The 21,320-nt window shown below is 39.5% G+C and overlaps 1 protein-coding gene across 1 annotated transcript in view; it reads left to right on the top strand.

The window, feature by feature from the left end:
• ALK (ALK receptor tyrosine kinase) overlaps positions 1-21,320 on the top strand; it is a 320,097-nt gene that overhangs the window by 91,371 nt on the left and 207,406 nt on the right. The window contains exon 3 of the mRNA XM_075706949.1: positions 4,011-4,175. Within this exon, the coding sequence (XP_075563064.1) occupies positions 4,011-4,175 (165 nt within the window). The remainder of the gene's footprint in view (positions 1-4,010; positions 4,176-21,320) is intronic.

The raw sequence follows: 21,320 nt of genomic DNA, 5'->3' as shown, positions 1-21,320 counted from the left end.
AGGGCACGTTTCTGTGATGTGTGGTTACACAAATGATCTAAGATGATACAAAGAGCAAATGATCCATAATCTGACCTGCAGCAATGTAAAAAGATATTTCCTGCAGATTACTGTGTTTTGGCGTATTATTTATACTACTATTTTAAGTAATTTGTTTATTAGAAAACTCTCATCAGTTTAATTGAAGCAGATGTAGTTGCCAGATATCTTAGTTGTTTGTGCACAAATTATTGCTGTTAGGTATGTTGATTAAAAATAAATAAATTGAAGAACTTGCAAGAGTCTTAACATCATCAGACACACACACAGATTCCACTGTCTTTTCATCAGGTAATAGCTTAATTTATTTTTCAGTCCATGGTTGGTATCCTGTATCTTCTTACATACCAGAAACTGAAATGATTGATAGCTACAGCTTTTCTTAAACAGGTGTTTACATTAATTTGATTATAAGCATCACTTTTGTTTCCTCTTTAAAGTTGTCAAGATGATGAAATAGACTTCTAATAAATTAGCTGTTCTGTCTCTCTAGTGTCCAGTGGTTGCAGATGAAAAAGATTGTTGGACAAGGGGTTGGTTTTTTTACAACATATTTAAAAAGAGACTTTGCAATTTGCTGGAACTTAAATTCCTATCGAGCCTTTAAGATCTATAATGTCAATATAGCTGTGGCATAAATGCATATACTGGATATAAATCTTTGTAACATCTCTTTAAAAAAACCACTAAAAATCACAAAACTCCCCACTTTACTGACTAGGCACACTGTTCAAGTCCTAAAGCTCTGTATCTAGTCAATTTATATTGGTAGTAGGTTTAAAAAATAATCACTAAAAGTTGTGTTAGATTTAATTACCTTTCCTGCAGTGTTTGCTGTTTTTCAGAAAAGGGCAGAATGGCTTTTATTAGTTTCTTCAGAATGGCTACTTCTTTATGTGCTAGTCTGGGCAAGAAAAAAATAAACTTGGTGTCGCATTTAAACATGTTAAGACAAAAGTAAAAAAGGATGGAGAAAGTCCTTTTTTTATGCAGAGGCATAAAAAATAGCAGGTGATTTGTGGCAGCAATTAAAATATTGTGAAGGTTCTGTATTTGAAAATGTGGTTTATATGGTCTTGTAGCAGCTACCACACCAAGAGCAGCTTATCAGTGAAAAAATGTATGTATTGTATATAATGCTTTTTTTTATAAAGTATATTACATTGTCAATAGTGAAGGACATTGTGAAAGAAGGAAAGCTTGAGGGTAGGAAGTTAACATTAGGCTTGGAAGACTGGATGTTGTTTGCATAGACTGCTGTGTTGCATCAGATAGCATTTCTTTGTCCCCATTTCTTTGTACTGAATAGGATAATAGCACTGAAATTTGTGTCTGATATGAGATTAATTTAAATAAGAGCCTATGAAGAGTGCAGATATTTTGGTGATGTGGGGGGGACTATCAAGTTCTGTAAAAGCTGCAAGTATGTTTTCATTAAATCACAGACGCTCTCAGATGTATGAGCCAAGTAATCTCCTCCTCTCTCAAGGAATAACCTGTTGTAAAGGCCATTCAGCTTGACCACAACAGGCACGTTAGATATGTCCACTTCTCTGTAGGCTATTCATTGCAAGGGAAGGAAATGGTATTGCTACTTGCCTTTTTTCCTTTATTTTCCCCCCTTCAGGCAGAGGCTTTAGTTGTCTGCAGGGGTCATAACACTAAATGTGACAACTGGTATTTAATTACATACCCCAATTAAGTTGTCCTGGTTGTAGGTCAGGGGCCTGCTGTGTTAAGGGCCCCACAACTGATTGATAGCTCTCTTTTGAGAAGGAGATTCTGGAAAGTGAGACTGAATGGGGGAGCTGAGCTGGGTATCGAGTGCTTGTAGGCACCATAATCGGAGTGTCAGGGGGCGAGGACTGGAGGAGAAAAACGAGAGTGCCTTGTGGGTATCCATGAAGGGCTTCTCTGCTTGGGGGCAAGAGGGTAAGAGAGCACAAAGGCTTCTGTTCCCAGCAGCTGGATGGGAGAGGAATGGAAGCAAGCAGTGACTGCTGGAAAGCTTATGAAAATTTGCGAGACTGATGGGGGAGAGAAGCCCATGAAGAATGAAATACTTATTTGAAATGATTGCTCTTGTCACGTGTTGTCCTTGGCTTTCCCTTCCATCATCCTGTGGGTTCCATCAAGAAAGTCCTTGCATGAGTTGTGTTTCTCCCTGCAACGCACCCCCCCACCCCCCCTGCATTTTTTTGACAGTGCCTTAAAGCACATACTACTCAAGGTGTTCCCCGTAACTAAACTATACAGCAATGATGATGTATCTTCTGTAACATATAGTTGAGTGTTTGGTTGCTCTTTTGTCCGTTTGGGCTTTGATACAAAGTTCAGTAGGCTCTTAACACTTTACAGGGTTAAAAAAAAATGTTGTATTTGGTTTTCTTTTTTTTAAAGAACATCTAAGGGACTAGAAATAAGTGGTCTGAGGTTTGGGTATGATATTGCAGTAGTGAACTGTATAGCATGAATATATCCACTGTTCCCTGCTGCCTAAATTGAAGCGTGCTTCATGTATCATGAAATTTATATTGATAACATAGAGGCCTGAAGTGGGTAGTGACTTGTGCATTCAAATTTAAGGAAATATGTATAATCCTTGTTACTGCTGCTTGTGGTGTATATGGATTCCTTACATTATATGGTTTTGGTGATGTTGTGAAACATTTAAAATGCTGAGTGAATGATAAAACACCTGATCAAGAAAATCAAATATAAACTGGAAAAATAGACTCCTCTCCTTCCAGCTTGCTGTTAAAAAGGCAAATTAGCTGGGAAAAGTGTAGTGAGAGGTCAATGGTATTAACCTTCAGATTAGAAAATGTTATATCACCAGGAGAATAGGCTGAACTACATAAATCTGTGCACACTAAGAAGAAATTAGATGTTTAATAGAGAATGTAATTGAAGTTTAAAAAAAAATTAGTTAATTTGACTAATGTCAATTCAGATTATTTGTTCCACTTGCATAGTTATGGCAGGACAGTAGACAGTGTAGAAAACTCCAAAGAAGAGCTGGATTTTTTTGTTGGGCTTTTTCAAATGGATCTAACCTTTTCAGAAACATTGAATTAGTTCAGAAATAGTTTATTTCTGTTACTGAATATTGTGTTGAGTGCTGACTGTGGTGGCAAAACCAAATGTATACAGGGCATTCCAGAAAATCTAGCAATATTGACGTTTAAAAGTAAAATCTGTGCAGGTTATCACTGCATGTTAAGCAACTTGAATTATGGTGTGATAGTAAATTGGACACTGGGAAGTGAATCATAGTTGCACCAGCAGGGTAATTGGTTTCTGAAAGAGAAACATCTCAAAAAGAAACGTCTGTGTTGGAGGCAGATGCTGGCTGTACTGCCCAGAGGCTAAAGTTTTGCAGCCGCAGATCGAGCTTTTGCTGCCTCAGTGAAGCGTTTCAAGCCCAGGGGGTCAGAAGGCTGCTTTGCAGGGTAGAGTCCCTATAGCTACCAGCATGTCCCATATGCCCAGGATATATGACTTGCTTCGCGGAGTCCTATGCTCACTGAGGTGGAACGTGACTATGAAGCATGTTAGTAGTCTTTGCGCTGTAATGGTCCTGGTTGAATTTGAACCAGCATCCCAGAAGAGATTGGCTTTCTGTCCTATTTTATCAATTGACTAAGCTATTTCCCTTTCAGTCTAGATGACGCCTTTCCCCACATTAGCCTGTGCTGCCCTTTTATCTGTCCTGAAGCAGAATTGCTGGCTCTTGGGCCTTCCTCTTCATTTGCTGCCACCTCTCTGCGCAGTCCATTTTGGACACGTTTTTGCCTGTCTGTTTATGGACTTCCGCCATATCTTTCTACCTCATTATGGAAAAAAGCAAGCCCTAACTTACTGAAGTATAAAATAAGTGTGTATACACATGTGTGTATACACACCTTCCAGCACAGAGGAAGCTGGATTTAATTAACCTAGTATGTTCTATGTCTGTTTTCTTTTTCCAGTATTTGACTGCAGTTTTGAATCTCCTTGTGAGCTAGAATATTCTTTTTCCTCAAAAGATCAGGAAACCCTCAACAACGCCTGGCTCAGAGTGAGTGCAGAGGAGATTTCACAGCTAAACATCCTGGATGGGCCAGAGAGAGATCACTCTGAGAATACACCTAAAGGTAAGATGAATACAACTATGTAACACCTTCGATGTAGATGGTTAGTTTTAAAAACAAAACACACTCTTCACACACCCCCCAAAAAAACCTGAAACCCCACCCAAACAAACATGTTCTCTTAAAATACTTAAGACAGTTATAATCCTTTTGCTGCAGCAGACAATGAATGCGAACAGTGTCACAAAGGGAGTCATTCTGCACATGAAGGATCTGGTTTTGTCTAAGGACAATCTGGATCGTATATATGGGAAGCACAATATCCAATACAGTATTGTGTAAAATCTGAATCAGGCTGACCCATGCCATGGATGATACTTAGATGAGAACAGTACTATTATGGTGCCTATATTTAAGGTCATTCAGCTGTTAGAAGAAATTAATAAAACAGAGTCTGGGTTTACCTCTGCGCTAGGTGCTGTTTACTGCTTGCTTATTTGCAGACCATTTTAGGCAATATCCTTGTGTCCAGGGCTTAGGTTTTCTGTTCGGTGAGAAACCAAAAGATAAGTTTTGCCCTTAGTATAAGAAAAAAGTTCCTGTCTCTAAAGAGAGCTAGGAAGCGTGAAAAGAGGGGAGTGCAACAGACTTGCCTCCTTCCTTGGAAGAAAATTTGGTTTGTTGGAATTATTTTTCCAGCTCATGATCGTATCTGGAACAGCCACATATTTCATTAATATTGTAAGTGCTAAAAAGATTTTTAGGTGTATTTGTGCTCTCCTAATCCTGGGAAAGCAGAAAAATTCTTAACATCCTTCCTGCCATTAGTGACACCTGCTTGAAACCTCTCCCTGTAAGGGTCAGGTGGTGTTGATGAGAATGGAGGTACAAAATGGAGACAGGGGAGTTAGGGCTACAAGCTTTATCCAGGAAAGGAGAATATAGAACAAAGAGGTATAGGAAAGGACAACAAAGATTATCAGGGATATGGAGCAGCTTCTGTGCTAGGAAAAACTAAACAGACAATGATTCTTTATTCTGTCTGTGATGGTAGGACTTAGAGGTCTATAAAAATGCACATTGAAGAGCAATGGGAAGCAGCTGTGAAGTTAGTGGGTGCCAGGGATAGAACAAGCAAGAGGAGATATTATTCATGTAGTACCTGAATAAACTGTGGTAATAAGATGCATGAATTAATGTTATGGAGGCCAGAAGTATGCATAAGTTTAAAGAAAGATCAGATGAATTCTTGCAGAATACATTCATCACTGGTTATTTAATTCAATATTCTGTTTACAGTCCCTGACTCAAGAAGCCTCTTATACAGAAAGCTGCAAGTGAAAGGATCCTTTTCTTAGTAGCCAGTGTCAGAGATGGCATTTGACTTTTCAGACCTGCAGTCTGACTGCTTGTAACAGTTCTTATGTTCAGGCAAATACTGAGGAAAAGTTTCAGTGCCGCTTTCATTGCTATTCTTTAATTCCGTTTTCTTATCCATATCAATAGTACAGTACTTTTCCCCAGATAGCCATTATAAATTAACTTTTAAGGCCCATTGCTTGAGCACTGATTCATCAGCAAACCAAGTCATTTTAGTGGGATCTGTGTCGTGTGTAAAGCAGATGGACCACATTTGTGATGCATGCAAATACCTTCTAATTTTCATATCAAAGAACATATATGCACGTGCTCAATTTCTTGCTACAAAGGTACAGTTAAGTGAAAGTTTGAGGTAGATCAGAATGTCTGCTGTTGTTCTCCTTTTTCATAAATTCTAGTGCAAGCTGGCTGCTGCTGAAATTTAGGAATTAAAACCTGCTTGTTTTGAATTGAGAAGAGTAGCTGTCACTTTCCTGGAGTGGGGAAAAATGTGGGGAAAATCCGTGAGGAAATAAATGTATTGCTCCAGGTGAAGGACCTGCCCGGGTCACTGCAGTGCTGCATATTGTCGATGTATGTTTCTTTTGGATTCTTTCTGGTAAAGTTATACCTTTGTATTTAGTCACTTTTATATGTCTGTCAAAGCAGAAGAGGGGAGACTGTTGGCTGACCCTGTAGCCCAAAACAAAGGGTAGTATTGGTTGATGATTTCCTATGGGGATAGTGCCTGTTGGGATAAAATTCCATTTCTGAGTCCAAAGTTTGGAGGTTTTTTTTCTTCATCTGGAATATAGGCAATTTAGGCTGAAGCTTGTGTTCTGCTGTTCTCTCCCATCCCAAGGGGCAAGTACCCAGTGTCACATTGACTGAATGGATCTGGATTTGTGGGGTGGCAGGATAGGTTGTTTGGGATGTTTTCTTTGCTTGTTTGGGGTGGGTTGTTTGGGGTGTTTTCTTTGTTTGTTGTTTGTTTGTTTTAATTATCAGGCTTGTTGGACATAGTGGTAATTTTCTCTTGAGCCCCTCACTAGAGCTGTAGGTCTGCAACTCATAGATACTGTAACCCTTGTGCATATAAAGACTCATTTGAAAATCAGCACTTGGAGCTAGCATCTCTCTATTTTAAATCACTTTAATTACAGCTGCTTGGCACAGATAGTTGTGTGGTCTGTTCCAATCTGAAATAATTAAGCACAGTAATTCCAACCCCCACTGTTTCCTGCAAATTGTACTTCCAATTATCTCAATCTCATTTCATCTCCTTTGCAGACAGTAATGCACAGAGATAAACAGATAGCATAACTAGATTTTGGGATGGTTTAGCTCATCCTTGTCACTTGGCTAACAAGTCATGTCAAGACATTGACTGAGACAAATGCCTTGGGTATGATTCATTGTGCTTCATACACATTTCTGTAAAAGGTTCAGTAGGAATTCATTGGTAGATCTCCCAAAGAGAGACATTGGAAGAACTTCTGTATTTTTTGCCCCTGTCTCTGCAGCATGATACAGCTCAGTCTCTAGGAATCAGAACAAATCAGCATGGATTGAGCTACCTAGAGGAAGAACGAGTTTCAGGTGTCTCAACATTTGGTTGCAGTCACATCTGAGTGCTCTGCTCACTTGACATGTTCAACATGTCACACAAATCATTGATCTTCTGAATAGGGGTAGATGGGGAGGTGGCAATATCTGATATTAAATTATTCAGGGTAAAAGATTGGAGGTCTGGTTTACAAGGAATTGAAAAAGGATGCTTAACTGGATAATAGTGCCAGGTGAAATTCAGTGTAGATTATTTGAATGGAGGTGGTGGGAGAAACAATCGAGTTTGGCATATATAAGGACAGATTCTGAGCTGGTTGTCATCACTTAAGCTGATTTTGGGGTAAGAATAGACCTGTGAAAACATAAACTTAGTAGCAGTCACAAAGTAAATGTGATCTTGGGACTTACTGGGAAGGGAGTAGAAAATAGAAAACAACTTGCTATAGTATAAATGTGTGGGGCAGCTGTATCTAGAATACAGCATTTCATTCTGCTTCCCATGCATCAAAAAATATTTAGTACAGCTGGGAAAGGTATTAAAAGAACAGAAACAAGGATGATCTAATGTCATGTCTGTCTTTTAGGAACACTTAAATTAACAAGGGCTGCCTTCCTTGGAGGAGACATTTAAAGGAATACATGGCAGAGTTTTATAAAAATCACAGATTTTTCTGAAATCTTTAGAAAATATTTATAAAGTTTTATAAACTCCCAAGAGTTTATCAAAGCACAGAAAGAATGAGTACAGAAGTAATATTTGTTATTTCTTCTAATACAGAATTGGACAGCATCAGATGAAATTAGTAGGTGTTGGGTTCAAAACAAAAGGAGATCCTTCAGTATGTAACAAACAGTAAAACTGTGGAACCTTTTTCCACAGGGTATTGTTGGTGCTAAGACCTTCTATGGGTGTGCAAATTGACAGGATATGTGCAGGGAAGAAAAATAGTTACAGCCACTAAATTCTCAAGACTACCTTTTCTGGCTCAGAAAGTGCTTGCACAATAGATTCCTGAAGGCCAGGGGTGGGGAAATAAAACTATTTGCTCTCCCTGTTAATACATTCTTTCTTATGTATCTACACCTGTCTGTTTTCAGAGCCAGATGTCTGAAGTTAATGGATATTTGGTCTGTGCTGGTAGGGTTGGTGTGGTGGTGTGTCCCTCCCTCACCTCCCAGCCCAGTTTTTTCTTCCCTTTGAAAAAGGAGAGAAGTGCACTAAGGGTTTCAGACCAATCTGGAGAGTCAGAGAAAAGGTGCTATTTAAACATTTAATATTACTTGCTATTCTGTTAAAGCCTTGTGAATAGTATTGAACCATGCAAAAATATTGGGTATTTGGTAGGGAGAATTGGAGGACTATCTGTCTATAGAAATCTATAGAAGGCAGGCTATCAAGGTACTTTATGGGTTTTTTTTGAAATTTTGTGCTAAAACGCTTCACTCCTCCTCCATTCCCCCCCATCTTGTAAGTGGACCAGTGGGTGATAGAATCACTAGTGTATCTGGCAGCTAGGCCCTGCACAGTACATGAAGATCTGCTGGAGCTACTAATATTTCCCAGTCAAACTTATGTAACTTTCTGCAGGATCAGAGATTTAAGGTTAAAGTTCCACTGATGTGCTAAAGATTGACGGGAAAACCTGCACTGTTGGGATCTGAATCAGGCCTGTATGTGCTGTAATGAGTAGGCAATCCATTGTGGATTACTAGACTTCTTTTCTTTTAATTCATGAATAAGCAAAAAGATGCTATAAAAAATTCAAGCATTCTGCATCACTGACTGCATTTATTTATTTTGACAAGTGTGATTAATTCTTAATTATTTATGATCCTTCATAATATATTATACCAGCAAATGTACTGCAGTCTATCGTAATGAAATATGAGAAATTGGAGATCTTGCAACTGTGGCAGTATTTCCAAAGGAGGCAGGTTAGACAACCCGATTTGTGGTTAGAATGACAGAGTTTGTAGACCAAAGAAGTTGCATTTTGCAGCTGTGTGGACATATATGTTTGTCATGCTCAAGTGAAAGAGTTCTGATAAACTTGAGATGGGTCAAACCAGCCATAAATTCTGTGCCTCTCAGCTCTTGATTCAAACCCAGGGCTTTCGGTACTGTGGGGGCCTCTAGGATACAGCTCTGAGTAGCAGGTGGTTTAACATCCATCAGAAAGTGTGTCTTTCCATAATTCATCTCTCCTGCTACCTCATCGCAGTGCTTGTATTTTCCTTCCTCCAGAGAGGCACTGGCTCAGCTTCCTGTCAGCAACATTGTGTTGCTGTGTTGCTGTGTTGCCCATGGACTTGTGGAGGGCAATAATTGTGGTCCCTGATCTGGGAGCAGTCATGGCTTCCTTCTGGGTCAAATTTTACAAGGAAGAGGAAGAGAGAAACCACTAGTACAAAGTTAATCTTGTATATTTAAGGACGAAGGACCATCAGCAGCTGGACCCAAAACAAGTACACACAAACTGGATCCAGGTCTGTGCTTGATCAAATGTCAGTGTGATCTGTTTCCAACCGTAAATACAATTTTAAACTTGAAGGCTTAGAGGCTTGACCACTCCTGACTATGGTGATGCAAGTGGGTTGCCTGCTCCTCTTTTAAGTCTTGTGATTCTGGATAAAGTAAATGAATTTCTGCTTCTGTTATCTGAAGATTTCAGGGCCACGAGAATATGCATCTACTTGACAAAAATTTTGGATGAAGAGATAAGCTGGGCAGGTATGACCACCATTTCAAATAAGAATCAAAAAAGTAACAAACCACCCTGCAAATGTGAACACCAATTGAGACAACCTTAATGGAAAAATGTAGATTAAACTTTCATGAAGGATGGCAGGGGAAGAGGGAGATGAATGAGGACAGTGTCCTAACCAGCCACTGATTAGTTGAAAAGCTCTTACATAAGTTCTAAAACAAGAAGTATCCGCACATTGTGTTAATGTGGTTTTGATTTTTGTAATTATTACTAAAGAAATGGAGCAAGGCTAAGGCACTGAACTTATTAGCAAATGGGAGATAATGAACTGCAGGATTATAAAATGGCTGTTGACTTTAATTTATGATTCCTCAGACAAAGAATAATGAAGCAGATAATAAAAGATAATAAATAATATTTTGTTTCAGATTATCACTTTATTAACAAAACAGTAAAGTATAAATCAATGCGGGCTTGCAAGAAGTAAGTAGTTGAAGTTATTTTTCACGTAGGACTCGAGCAGAAAAAAGACTTGTAACACAATTCCACCAAAAACTGGGGGGAAAAAATCTCTCTGAAAAAGATAGCTATTTACCAGGGGAAAGAATAAAGGGTAAAGAGAGTAGCTGGGCTCATGCTAGACAGACAAAAGTCTTCCCTTTACATTAATCCTTAAGGCTGGTTTGAGGATATGCCTTGATCTCATAGAATTGATCTCTTATGTCTCTTTTAAACAAGATATCGGAGTATTTCTTCTTTTCTTCAGTAAATCAATACATGGAGTTTGAGGTTTTGACAGGGTGGGTCTGAAAAAAAACCCAGAATTGTCTTCTCAGGAGAATTTCTATTTTGGAAGAAAAATGTTTTTGAACCTATTGCAAATTTTGACAAAAAACTTGCAGACCTGAATGTTTATTGCACCCCTCTTTTTAATGCTGGAGTAATGTGGATCATCCTAGGCTGCAAAGATGAATAGTCCTTAAAAAGATACTGCTGTGGTATGATGCCACCCTAGTTTTATTATTTATAAGCATTCAGATAAACTACGGGTATCCTACGAAGATTTGTAAACTTTCATACTTTTGATTAGTTGAAGTGGGATTCAGTTTTCTATTAGTTATTTTCCTCTTTAAGATTTAGCCGTTGAGTCAGTGGAAATAATTGTTGTGTGTGAGTTGAAGGATCAGCTACATACCACAAGTGAAATAGTAGAAGAATTAAGTGTGATCTGGAAGCAACACATGGACTGAAAATTATTCATCGATCTTATTGCGAATGAGAGATTTATGGATTTGTAGGGATGACTATCAAGTTCTTGGTAAACAGAGAGGGGTTTAAAATCAAAAATATTATTTACAGTGAATAGTTCTGGCTGTTCTAGTTGAGATTTAATTTTTGATACTCAACTTGATATACGTATCAAGTGTTACAACACAGCCCCACAGGAATTTATGCAACATTAATACAGAAAATGCAAACTAAACTTGCTTCCAGAGTCCGTTGGGCTGTGAAGAAAAAAAAAAATGCAGCCTTTTTATGATGGTCAGATTCCAGCTCATTTCTGTCAGTACAAGAAATGGACCAGATGTTCTTAGCATTTTGCAGCTTGCTCTTCTCATTAGTACTACACTTGTGCTTTGTTATTGCAAAATTATTTCCCTTTAATGAGCCTGCTCTAAAGAGGCAAATTATTGTCTTACTGTAGGACAGTGTGTTTGTTTATAGAGTAGGTATGTACTTATACGGACTATGGATAAGCACATGGGTTTGTTGATTTTAGAAATCTTGTTTGTTCATTCCTTAATTCAGTGAAGACTCGTGTGCAACTCAACATGAAGCATTCTGTTTCCCAAGATTAATTCCAGTGTGCATCAGATGTTAGTACGCTCTAATGGCTTGCTGCATACGTGTGACTAGTGTACTTCAACAAGTATATCCAGAAAAGGCATAGACAATGAAGAATAAATGGGTTGTAAAATGGTTTCTTTCTCACTCTTAGAGATGCTTTCTTCTTGGCAAGATGAGGCATATTAAAAGGACAGCTGGAGGGAAGCATAACCTGCTCTTGGCTGTGTTTGACCTTTTTATAGGAAAACACTACCAGATTAACACACATTTTTAATTTTTTTTTTTTTCCTCTGTGATGTAGGGGCAGTGTTCTTTATCCCCAAATGCTTGTGTACATCCATGCATATGAAAGACTACTGGATTAACACACGTTTGTAATTTTTTTTTGTTACTCTGTGATGTAGGGGCAGTGTTCTTTATCCCTCAATGCTTGTGTACATCCATGCATATGTTGTGTTTGGGGTTTTTTTCAATTGAACTTTTCAAGTATAGAAAACTCATATTTGTGCAAAGAACATTCAATGAATTAATAAATTGTTATTTGATAGTTTTAATTTCTTTCTAGCCTGCCTGCTACCTCTATTTTCTGTATATTTTTTTTACCATGCCAGTGACAGCTCACACGTACAGCTCTGTACATAAAAATATAAGGTATGATACAAGAGCATCAGCAAGACACTGTAAGCCTTGCAGCCACTTGGCTGCATATTGCCACTCCTTACCCACCATAGTCTGATTATATTCATTGCCAATTATTACAATAACCTGTGCTTCTTTAGTAATTTACCTGTGAGGCTCTGAGAATTCTCTACTAAATAAGGCACTTCATATGGTTTTAGAGAGTTGGGAGAAGTGTTTCTCCATGTCATCAAAGAGAAACTAAAGCACAGTGTGGTTAAATCAATCGCCCAAGATGTGCCAGACGTGTTAAATCTCGCACCTTAACTAGTACTAGCAGTTAGATGCCTGTTGCTCTACAGTATTTTTGTCATGAAGTTGGCTTGGTCCATTTACAATAAATAGACATTATCATGTGGGATTTTCTACAGACCTATGCTGTGAGATTATGTTAAAAGCATCAGTAAATTGACAAGAACTGGAATATTTTCACTATTGCTCTTAACATCAATGATAATGTGTCTGTTGTTGTGTTGCAGTAGCTATCTTACACTCCTATGCTTGAATGAATACATTAAAAGACAGTCATGGAACTCTGAAAGCTAAGAGGTTTTACTGCTGTGACTCTTGCCAAGAACAAAGCCCAAATAATTAAACAGAAGTAAAAAATTGTTAATTTGGAACTGTGTGAGAGAAAAGATCATGATTCAGGCAGGATCTTAGCGCACGCGAAGCTAAACCCAAGTACAGCTTGACCTTTTTGCCTAACACAGACAGGTAAATTTGGGTAAAGAAAGAGAAGATCAATTTTTGTTATTGTCCTTGGTTTTCTGATGAAATGAGTTTTTAGATGCAAATCTGTAAAGGATATGTTGGTACTAATGCTTGTGTAATATCTTATTTTTGGAAAGACACCATTGAATGTACTACTTCAGAGGAGTTGCAAGAAGTATTCCCCTAGACATGCCTTCAGAGGTTAAATCTTACTCACAAGAATTGTTAATGTTAGAGCTGACCAAAGAAGTTTCATTTACCTTTGCCTTAAAGGGAAGGGGGACCTATGAACTTAGCTGTATAATCCTCGAGTTTTCTCTTAAAGCATCTTAAATAGAGCATGCTTATTTTATCCTACTCAAAGTAACCAAAGAAGGTTGCAGTGTTAAGATAGCGAGAATTCTGTTTTGTGTCTTTTAAAAAAAAATTCTTAATACCATGCAATGCCTGTTTAGGCGGCCCCAAGCAACTTGCCTAGATTCTAATGAATAATCATCCATTCAATTATGAGTTAGAAGCTATCCCTAAAGTTTCATCTGTTTTCTTTGTTTGCTTGTTTTGAGAGCACAATGATTAAACAGATGGTATAATGTACGAACACGAGAATGGCCATACTGGGAGAGCAGGAGAGGGAAGCAAACTTATGGCCAGACTTATGAGGATATTCTCTCACTATCCAGACACGCTTGTGTCAGGGACTGCACTGAGGAGAGCAATAGAATATAGTCCTCTGTGTTATGTTGTAAGTCTGCTGGGATACATACTACAATATCTTCTTGTTGATTTGGGATCTCCAGTCCTAGACCCCGTTCCTATGTTGAGTAACACTGCCTTTCTGTGCAGTGATTTACATTGTGCATCCCTCTCTAACGAAATCGCTTTCTCTAACTCCCCTTAAGTCCCTTTAGTCTCAATGGCACAGTCTTTCTCATCTATCAAATGCAAGCAATCTAGAAATGCTTGACCTTTGTCTTTTACCATCCCTAAATAAACAGAATTTAAAGGAAGATAAGTAAGAGTGTCTGTATTTTGTTAAAATGAAAAAAGACTATTTTAAAAAAATCATTTTGACTTGATATTAATGGGTTCATATCACTTGCAAACCCAGATGAAAGTCAGCTTTGTTACCTGAATACTCCAGTGTCACAACAGAGATGAGAGAAGCAAGGACCACTTAATTCTAAATGGTATTTCCTTAAGAATTCAAGAAATGTAATAGTAAGCTTTTAGCCATTGTTCTGCATTTTTTCTTCTTCCTGTTCTGTGGCTGTGAGCAGATCTTCCCGCTTGTCTGTGAGAGGCTGTCTTTCTAAATTACCTGGTGTAAATGTGAGTAAACAAGATGAGGAGTAGACTTCTCCAGATTTGAAAAGGTGTTCAAACAGAAGAACCAGAAGGTTTGGTGCTTGCCATTGCCTGTGTTAAAAGAATAAACCTGATGTAAGACAGAACTACAATAACTTGCTTTGTATGCTGCTTTTAGTGTGGGTCATCTTGCTGCTTTCATGTGCTTCCAGTGGGGAAGTGGAAAGGTCAGGCAATGAAGGGAAGCATTTTGCTGCGTGCCACAGATAGTCATCTCTGGCAGTCATTTGGAGCCTTGCAAGGCACATAAACAGCATAATAAAGGTTAGATCACAACTCCTTTTCACCTGTCACAGTAATTTTGTTTATCAGAGAAAAGCCCAAGCTGCAGAACTCTGGTATTGATTTTGAACAGCTGAAGGTTCAAGGATGTTCTGGTTTCAAGGTGTTTATTCAGAGCATTGAAGAAATAAAAAAATCCCGTGTTAAAACAACATTATGCTGCAGGTTAATTCCACTCTTAGTGTTTTTCCTGAAAGTGTGGAAGTATTTGGGGAGGAGGCAGAGGGTGGTTTATGTTTGACTGCCCTAAAAATTTACAGCTTTTCAGGCTGCCAACTGTGGATAGGGCAGGATCTGCCTGCCTGCCCGAGTTGATCCTGCATGTCAACAAGGTTACTTCATTACAGACAAAAGTTTACTGTGACATACAGAGTTTGGAATTTTACATACTGAACTTTCTTGGATTGGCGGAAAAGAAAAGATCATTCTGGTAGCCTCAGTGCCTAGTTACACAGTAGTGCAAAGCCATTTTAATTCTGCAGTTGTTGGTTTACCTATCCAGCTCGGTAAGGGCAATATATTTAGTGTTATCATGTTGTCAAATCAAGGTTCCTGAGGAATTAACAGTTTAGATGATCTAAATAATCTTTGTTTTATCATCAATTAAGGGTTAAAAGCCAGAATCCTAGAATAAGATACTATAAAATATTACATATCTTAATTCAGAAGCTGTGACTTCCACCTAAAGTAATGACCTTTCCAATGACTAACCAAGCCAAACAAATATCTGTTAAGCAAAAGTAGATTCTAAAAATGACTACTTGGTAAAGATGCCAAGCCCTTTGCAAATTAGTGGCAACAGCTGAGTGAACAGCAACAATTAACATTTTTAATAGCAAGGTTCTTTAAGGACACTTATTTAAGTGTGAATACTAGTGTAGGATAGGTAACTGGTTATCTTATCCATCTGTGGAGAAAGGTGAATAGAGGTGTAGATGGAGGTTTAGCTTTGCCGAAGGAATCGATCACCTAATTAGAGAACAGAAAATCTGGATCCGTTACCTGTAAACCTCCTGAGAAAATAATGATATTTGTAATGGCTTTGAAGCAAGGGATGACTAAAACGTACTCTGGGCCCTTTCAAGGTTGGTGTTTGACCTGCTGCAGGCAGTTCTCTCTGTGGTCAGCGTGCAGAATGCATGGTTAATGGTAGGTCTTTGCTGTCCAAGGGATTCAAATGATTTTTGTCATACTACATGTGCTGAATTGAATATGGACTTTGGAATATTTGGGGTGCTTGGATTTAGCAGTATTTTTCCCAACTGCCTTAAAATCAAAGAAAACTCAAGAACTAAAAGTTCAAATGTTGACTATTTAGAAATTGAACTTGGACTTCCATTAACACTGAAACTCCTGCTCTGTTGTACAGCAGGCATTTGCCAGGACTCGGTGACAGGACTAAGGGGTATTTCACTGCAGATGAAACTTTGGGGATCGGCATTCAAATTTTCCTTGTAGTGATGAGAAATCACATTGCAAAGTCATACTAGAGCTAATGGGCTTTCAATAGTATTGGTATTGTGCACTTGCTTATGCGTTTAGCTGAGATGTTTGAGGAGTCTATGTCACAGATGAGCGCTGAGTGAAGCTGAGCGCTTCCAGTTCTTTCCACTGACTTATGGTGAGAAGGTGTCTTTCTGGACAGGTAAGGGGAACCGTAAAAATGTGCTGGAGTAAGGGCAGCACTTGAGTGATCATTGTCTTGTATTTTCATTACAGAGTGAGTGGCAAAGTGTAGTTGAAATAACTGAGCTCCAACCAGACGAGGTATCTCACCTGGGTGTAAAGCATGGCTTAACTCGGTGGAAGAGCTTTTTTGCATGGAGGAGTTTGGCTGGGATATTCCTGAAGTAAGAAACAGGAATTAACTCTATGGAAAAGACACACATCACAGACAATGCCTTTAACAGCTCTCTACTATGTTTTTTTCCTATCTGTATGAAATTATACATTTCAGAGACCTTTGTGGGTGAGCAGGTGAAATGTACTGCATTAGAGCTACAAACTGATTGCTATGTACCTTACTTAATGTTCCAGCCATTAAGTCTCTGGGAGGGTGGGGCACCAAAGACTGACCCCGAGTGTGAAGTTGTTAATGGGCATTGCAGCAAGAATTACCTAAACAACTTGCAAAAATTAACTAACTTGTTGGTTACTTGATTTGTTACTTGGTATGCTACTTTAATCAGCAAGCCGAACTTTTTGAAATGAAACTGAGTTACTGAACAATTCTCTGTTGCTAAAACAACTGTCCATAATACAGACTGCAGAAACTTCAGTGAACTACAGATTACTCTCTTTCACTCCTGTGGTGGTTTGACCCTGGCTGGATGCCAAGTGCCCACCAAAGCCACTCCCCCTCCTCAGCTGCACAGGGGAGAGAAAATATAACAGAAAAGCTTGTGGGTCAAGATAAGGACAGGGAGATCATTCAGCAATTACTGTCACAGGCAAAACAAAATCGACTTGGGGAAAATAAGTTTAATTTATTGCCAATCAAAACTGGGGTAATGAGAAATAAAACCAAATCTTAAAACACCTTCCCCCCACCCCTCCCTTCTTCCCAGGCTCAACTTCACTCCCGATTTTTCTCTACCTCCCCCCCCCGAGTGGGGCAGGGGGACAGGGAATGGGGGTTGTGGTCAATTCATCACACGTTGTCTCTGCTGCTCCTTCCTCCTCAGGGGAGGACTCCTCACACTCTTCCCCTGCTCCAGTGTGGGGTCCCTCCCACGGGAGACAGTCCTCCATGAACTTCTCCAATGTGAGTCCTTCCCACGGCTTGCAGTTCTTCACTAACTGCTCCAGCGTGGGTCCCTTCCATGGGGTGCAGTCCTTCAGGAGCAGACTGCTCCAGCGTGGGTCCTCCACAGGGTCACAAGTCCTGCCAGCAAACCTGCTCCAGCCTGGGCTCCTCTCTCTCCACGGGTCCACAGGTCCTGCCAGGAGCCTGCTCCAGCATGGGCTGCCCACGGGGTCACAGCCTCCTTCGGGCACATCCCCCTGCTCCGGCGTGGGGTCCTCCCCGGGCTGCAGGTGGATATCTGCTCTACCATGGACCTCCATGGGCTGCAGGGGCACAGCCTGCCTCACCATGGTCTGCACCACGGGCTGCAGGGGAATCTGCTCCGGCACCTGGAGCACCTCCTCCCCCTCTTTCTTCACTGACCTTGGTGTGTGCAGAGTCATTCCTCTCACATATTCTCACTCCTCACTCTAGCTGTAGTTTGTGTCCCCGTGTTTTTGGTCCCATCCGCCCCACACCCCCTTCTTAAATATGTTATCCCAGAGGTGCTACCACCATCGCTGATGGGCTTGGCCTTTGCCAGCAGTGGGTCCGTTTTGGAGCCGGCTGGCATTGGCTCTATCAGACATGGGGGAAGCTTCTAGCAGCTTCTCACAGAAGCCACCGCTGTAGCCCCCCCACTACCAGAAGCTTGCCATGCAAACCCAGTACACTTCTGCAATGTAATCAAAACCTTGTTCTTTTTTTTGTTACGTCTTCTGAAAACCATCTTCCTGTTCCCTCCTCCTCCTCTGATCTTTAACAGGTATTACCCTCTTGTTCCCCTTTGAAAGCATCTTGGGCTTGCTGGATGAAGGGGTACAGACCGCAGGAAGTGGCATTTTGCTTGCCCAGGTGTATTTGCAACGGGCCTGTTTGAAATTGCCGAAGTAGCTCCCATTTTCTCATTGTCTGGCTGAAAGAGCATGTTAAGCTGAAGTCTGGGATGTTCCTTAAAGCTTGATGCTGTCACAAAGTGGTACAGATGTGCATTGTGTCACTGGCAGCCTTGCTGCAGGTATGAGAGCAAGCATAGGGACAGCTCTTGGTTTTTTGGGGTTTTTTTTTGTTTGTTTGGTTGGTTTGGTTTTTTTTTAACATGGGTGCAATGCCTTTCTTACTTTAGAGATGCCAGCTGGGGAGGTAGTGTAAGGAAGTAATGAAGTAATGTTGTACCACTTTTTCCCACCTCTGTATACTTGAAGGAAATTAGTGCTTGTTATGTTTGTGGATGTTACATGCTTCCTGCATGGAGTGGGGCACAGCAGGAAGGCTGGAGTGAGGTTTGCCTCTGCACAGGGCATTTCTGAGTGTGATCCAGTTAATCGTCTTTGATCCCTTACAGAGTTGGTATTAGACTGGCAACTTTGACCAACAGCAGCTTGACAACCTATACTGCAAGCTTGTGAAACAAGTTCAGGAGGGAAGAAACATTATATTTTGTGAACTCTTTTGCAATTTGGAAAATTATATTAAAGCGGGGGTGGGACTCACCATTTTATTTCTCTTCAGAATTAAAACCTAAACCAATGGCATGTAGCTCAGGGAGGGGAAAACTAGGGGAACAGCAAAGGAAGTGTGTTGTGTAGAAACAGTAGCATATCTGGTAGTGGAAAAACTCAGCTATAGGGCTCTGTCGTGCTAAGGACCAGTATCTGCTGTGTGATGATAAAATATGCAAAGAACTTCTCTGTATTTCATAGGACTACTCAAATACTTAAAGCATGTGCTTAAAGACTTCGTTAGATTGAAATACAAGGCTTGCCTTTTTGCAGTATTAGGTTCACAGAATGTGTTATCTGTTTGATACTGTGTCACCTCTGCTACTGAGGCCTTCACTTTGGTCACCACAGAACATATTTATAGAAGGACAATGACTTGTCACTGGCCCCAACACAATGGTGTTTCTATTCCTTTTCAGGCGGAGATAACGACTGTAAGGATTTCTCCCCTGTACCACCTTTTGTCTATAAAGTACTAGCACTGAGAACAGAGATAATTTATCACCTTTTCCATATTACCAGATGTCTCTTTAATGGATTGGAATCTTTTTACAGTCACTTTTTAAAAAAAATATTGCTTTTGAGGAATTTCCCCCCCAATTGACAGCAACTTAATGAGGGGTTGTGACTTTGTAATCAATTTTAATTATTGTGTAGTTAATAGTGCTAAAAATAACAACTTCAACATTGATATTGGATGATTGATTTGTGAAGCCACTTGTAAATAATTGATCTTTTGTTCCCTAAAGGTTTTTCTGTTAATGCTTTCTAGAGTAAAGAAAAAAAAATCAGGCAAACATTTCAGTAGCTAAAACACAGATAATATAATGTGTCGTAGTAACCACTGCTGCCATAACTGGGTTTCTAGAAACTAAGAGCTCTGTGTTTTAATAGTTAAACCAGGAAACTGGAAATCAGTGTTTCTAGGTCTTTTTCCCGTTCCATCACTGACTCAGTAGAAATATGATCACATACAGCAGCCATTTTGTCCCCCAGTTTGCCAACAAGCAAGACTAAAATAGTCAGCAAACTCTGTCAAATGTTGTAATGCTAGTAAGGATCAGTTCTGGTAAGGCTATTTTACAAAGACAGAGTAGAAAACTGCATCATCCTGTTATTTTAAGAATACATGTGCTCAGTTTACAGATGACAAGATGGCTTTTTTTCTGCACTGGTAACTGCCAATCCAAAAGACCAGTTTCTTCTGGATTTTTTTTCCTGTTGTCACCAATACTAGAGGGTCTCTGACTAGACATTTGTGCAGCCTGCTCTTCTGTTGTTGAATAATAACTGAGCATTTTACTTTTAATATTGGAAGTGGAGTAGCATCCTTCTTCATTCCCAGAAATTGTCAGCCTTGTGGCATCAGAGATTTAAATGACATGTTAGAACAAGCCTGTTTGCTTGCATGTATATTAAATGAGGTGAGAAAGAACAATCCCTTTTTGGATCATCGTTGTTTAGAATAGGACCACATTCTGTATGTTTGCAAAGTACTTTGAGTTCCTTCAGAGGGAAGGTGCTTTAGGTTAATATTACGGTTCTGTGTGTAAGTGATAGTGGGTTGTTGGCAGTAATGGGACAGTGAAAATGGATTATCATTAATTTCAGCAAATACAGTTTTAACAATGTTAAACCCATATCTTTGTGAAACTAAATGAGATTTCTCCTAACACAGCTACTTATTTGTATTCACTATGCATTGCGCAGACTACCTCACTATTCTTAAAGCAACTACCAATCACCACGAGGAGTCAAGCAGACGCTGCATTCTCCATAATTACAAGCAATTTTCCAATTGAATTATCCCATGATTTAATTCTTTAGCTTGCATCTGGAGAGCATCAACAATGTGCAGCTGTTTTGGCTTTGAGAATTAATTATTGCTAAATGCATTAAGAGTGGTCTTGCTGCAATGATTTCAGAAAAGAGTTAAATCCCAGCTCACTTCTGGATTAAACTTTTACTTTTTATTTGCTGTTCTCTTGACTCAATGTCATGATACAGGCCATGGGTTTAGTAGCATTTGTCTTGGGTAGCAGTGAATCTTCATTCAAAGTAAATATGTTTAGTCACTGAATTGAAATCATATTACAATGAAACATGAAGTTTAATAGAACCATGCCAGAGTCAGTAGAGGCTGGAGGGCTGGAGATTAATGATAAATGATTTAGTTTATACTGCTGGTACAACTGCATAGCTATGGTTTGCAAAATAAAGAGATGGTAACTTTGCAAAAGCACAAAGTGAAATAGGTATGACTTTTCACATCACAGGGTTCTTCAGGCAGACCAAGTACTTCAAATATAGGAAGAGCATCTTAGTCATTTGTCCCTGAGGGAAGGGTGGACAAGTATTTAGACTGGGAGTAGCATGTGTTCTATTTCTGAAATTAGGA

This window comes from Pelecanus crispus, chromosome 3, assembly GCF_030463565.1.
Source record: "Pelecanus crispus isolate bPelCri1 chromosome 3, bPelCri1.pri, whole genome shotgun sequence".
In the NCBI taxonomy this organism is placed as follows: Eukaryota; Metazoa; Chordata; class Aves; order Pelecaniformes; family Pelecanidae; genus Pelecanus; species Pelecanus crispus.
This window is presented reverse-complemented; position numbering and strand designations above follow the sequence as displayed.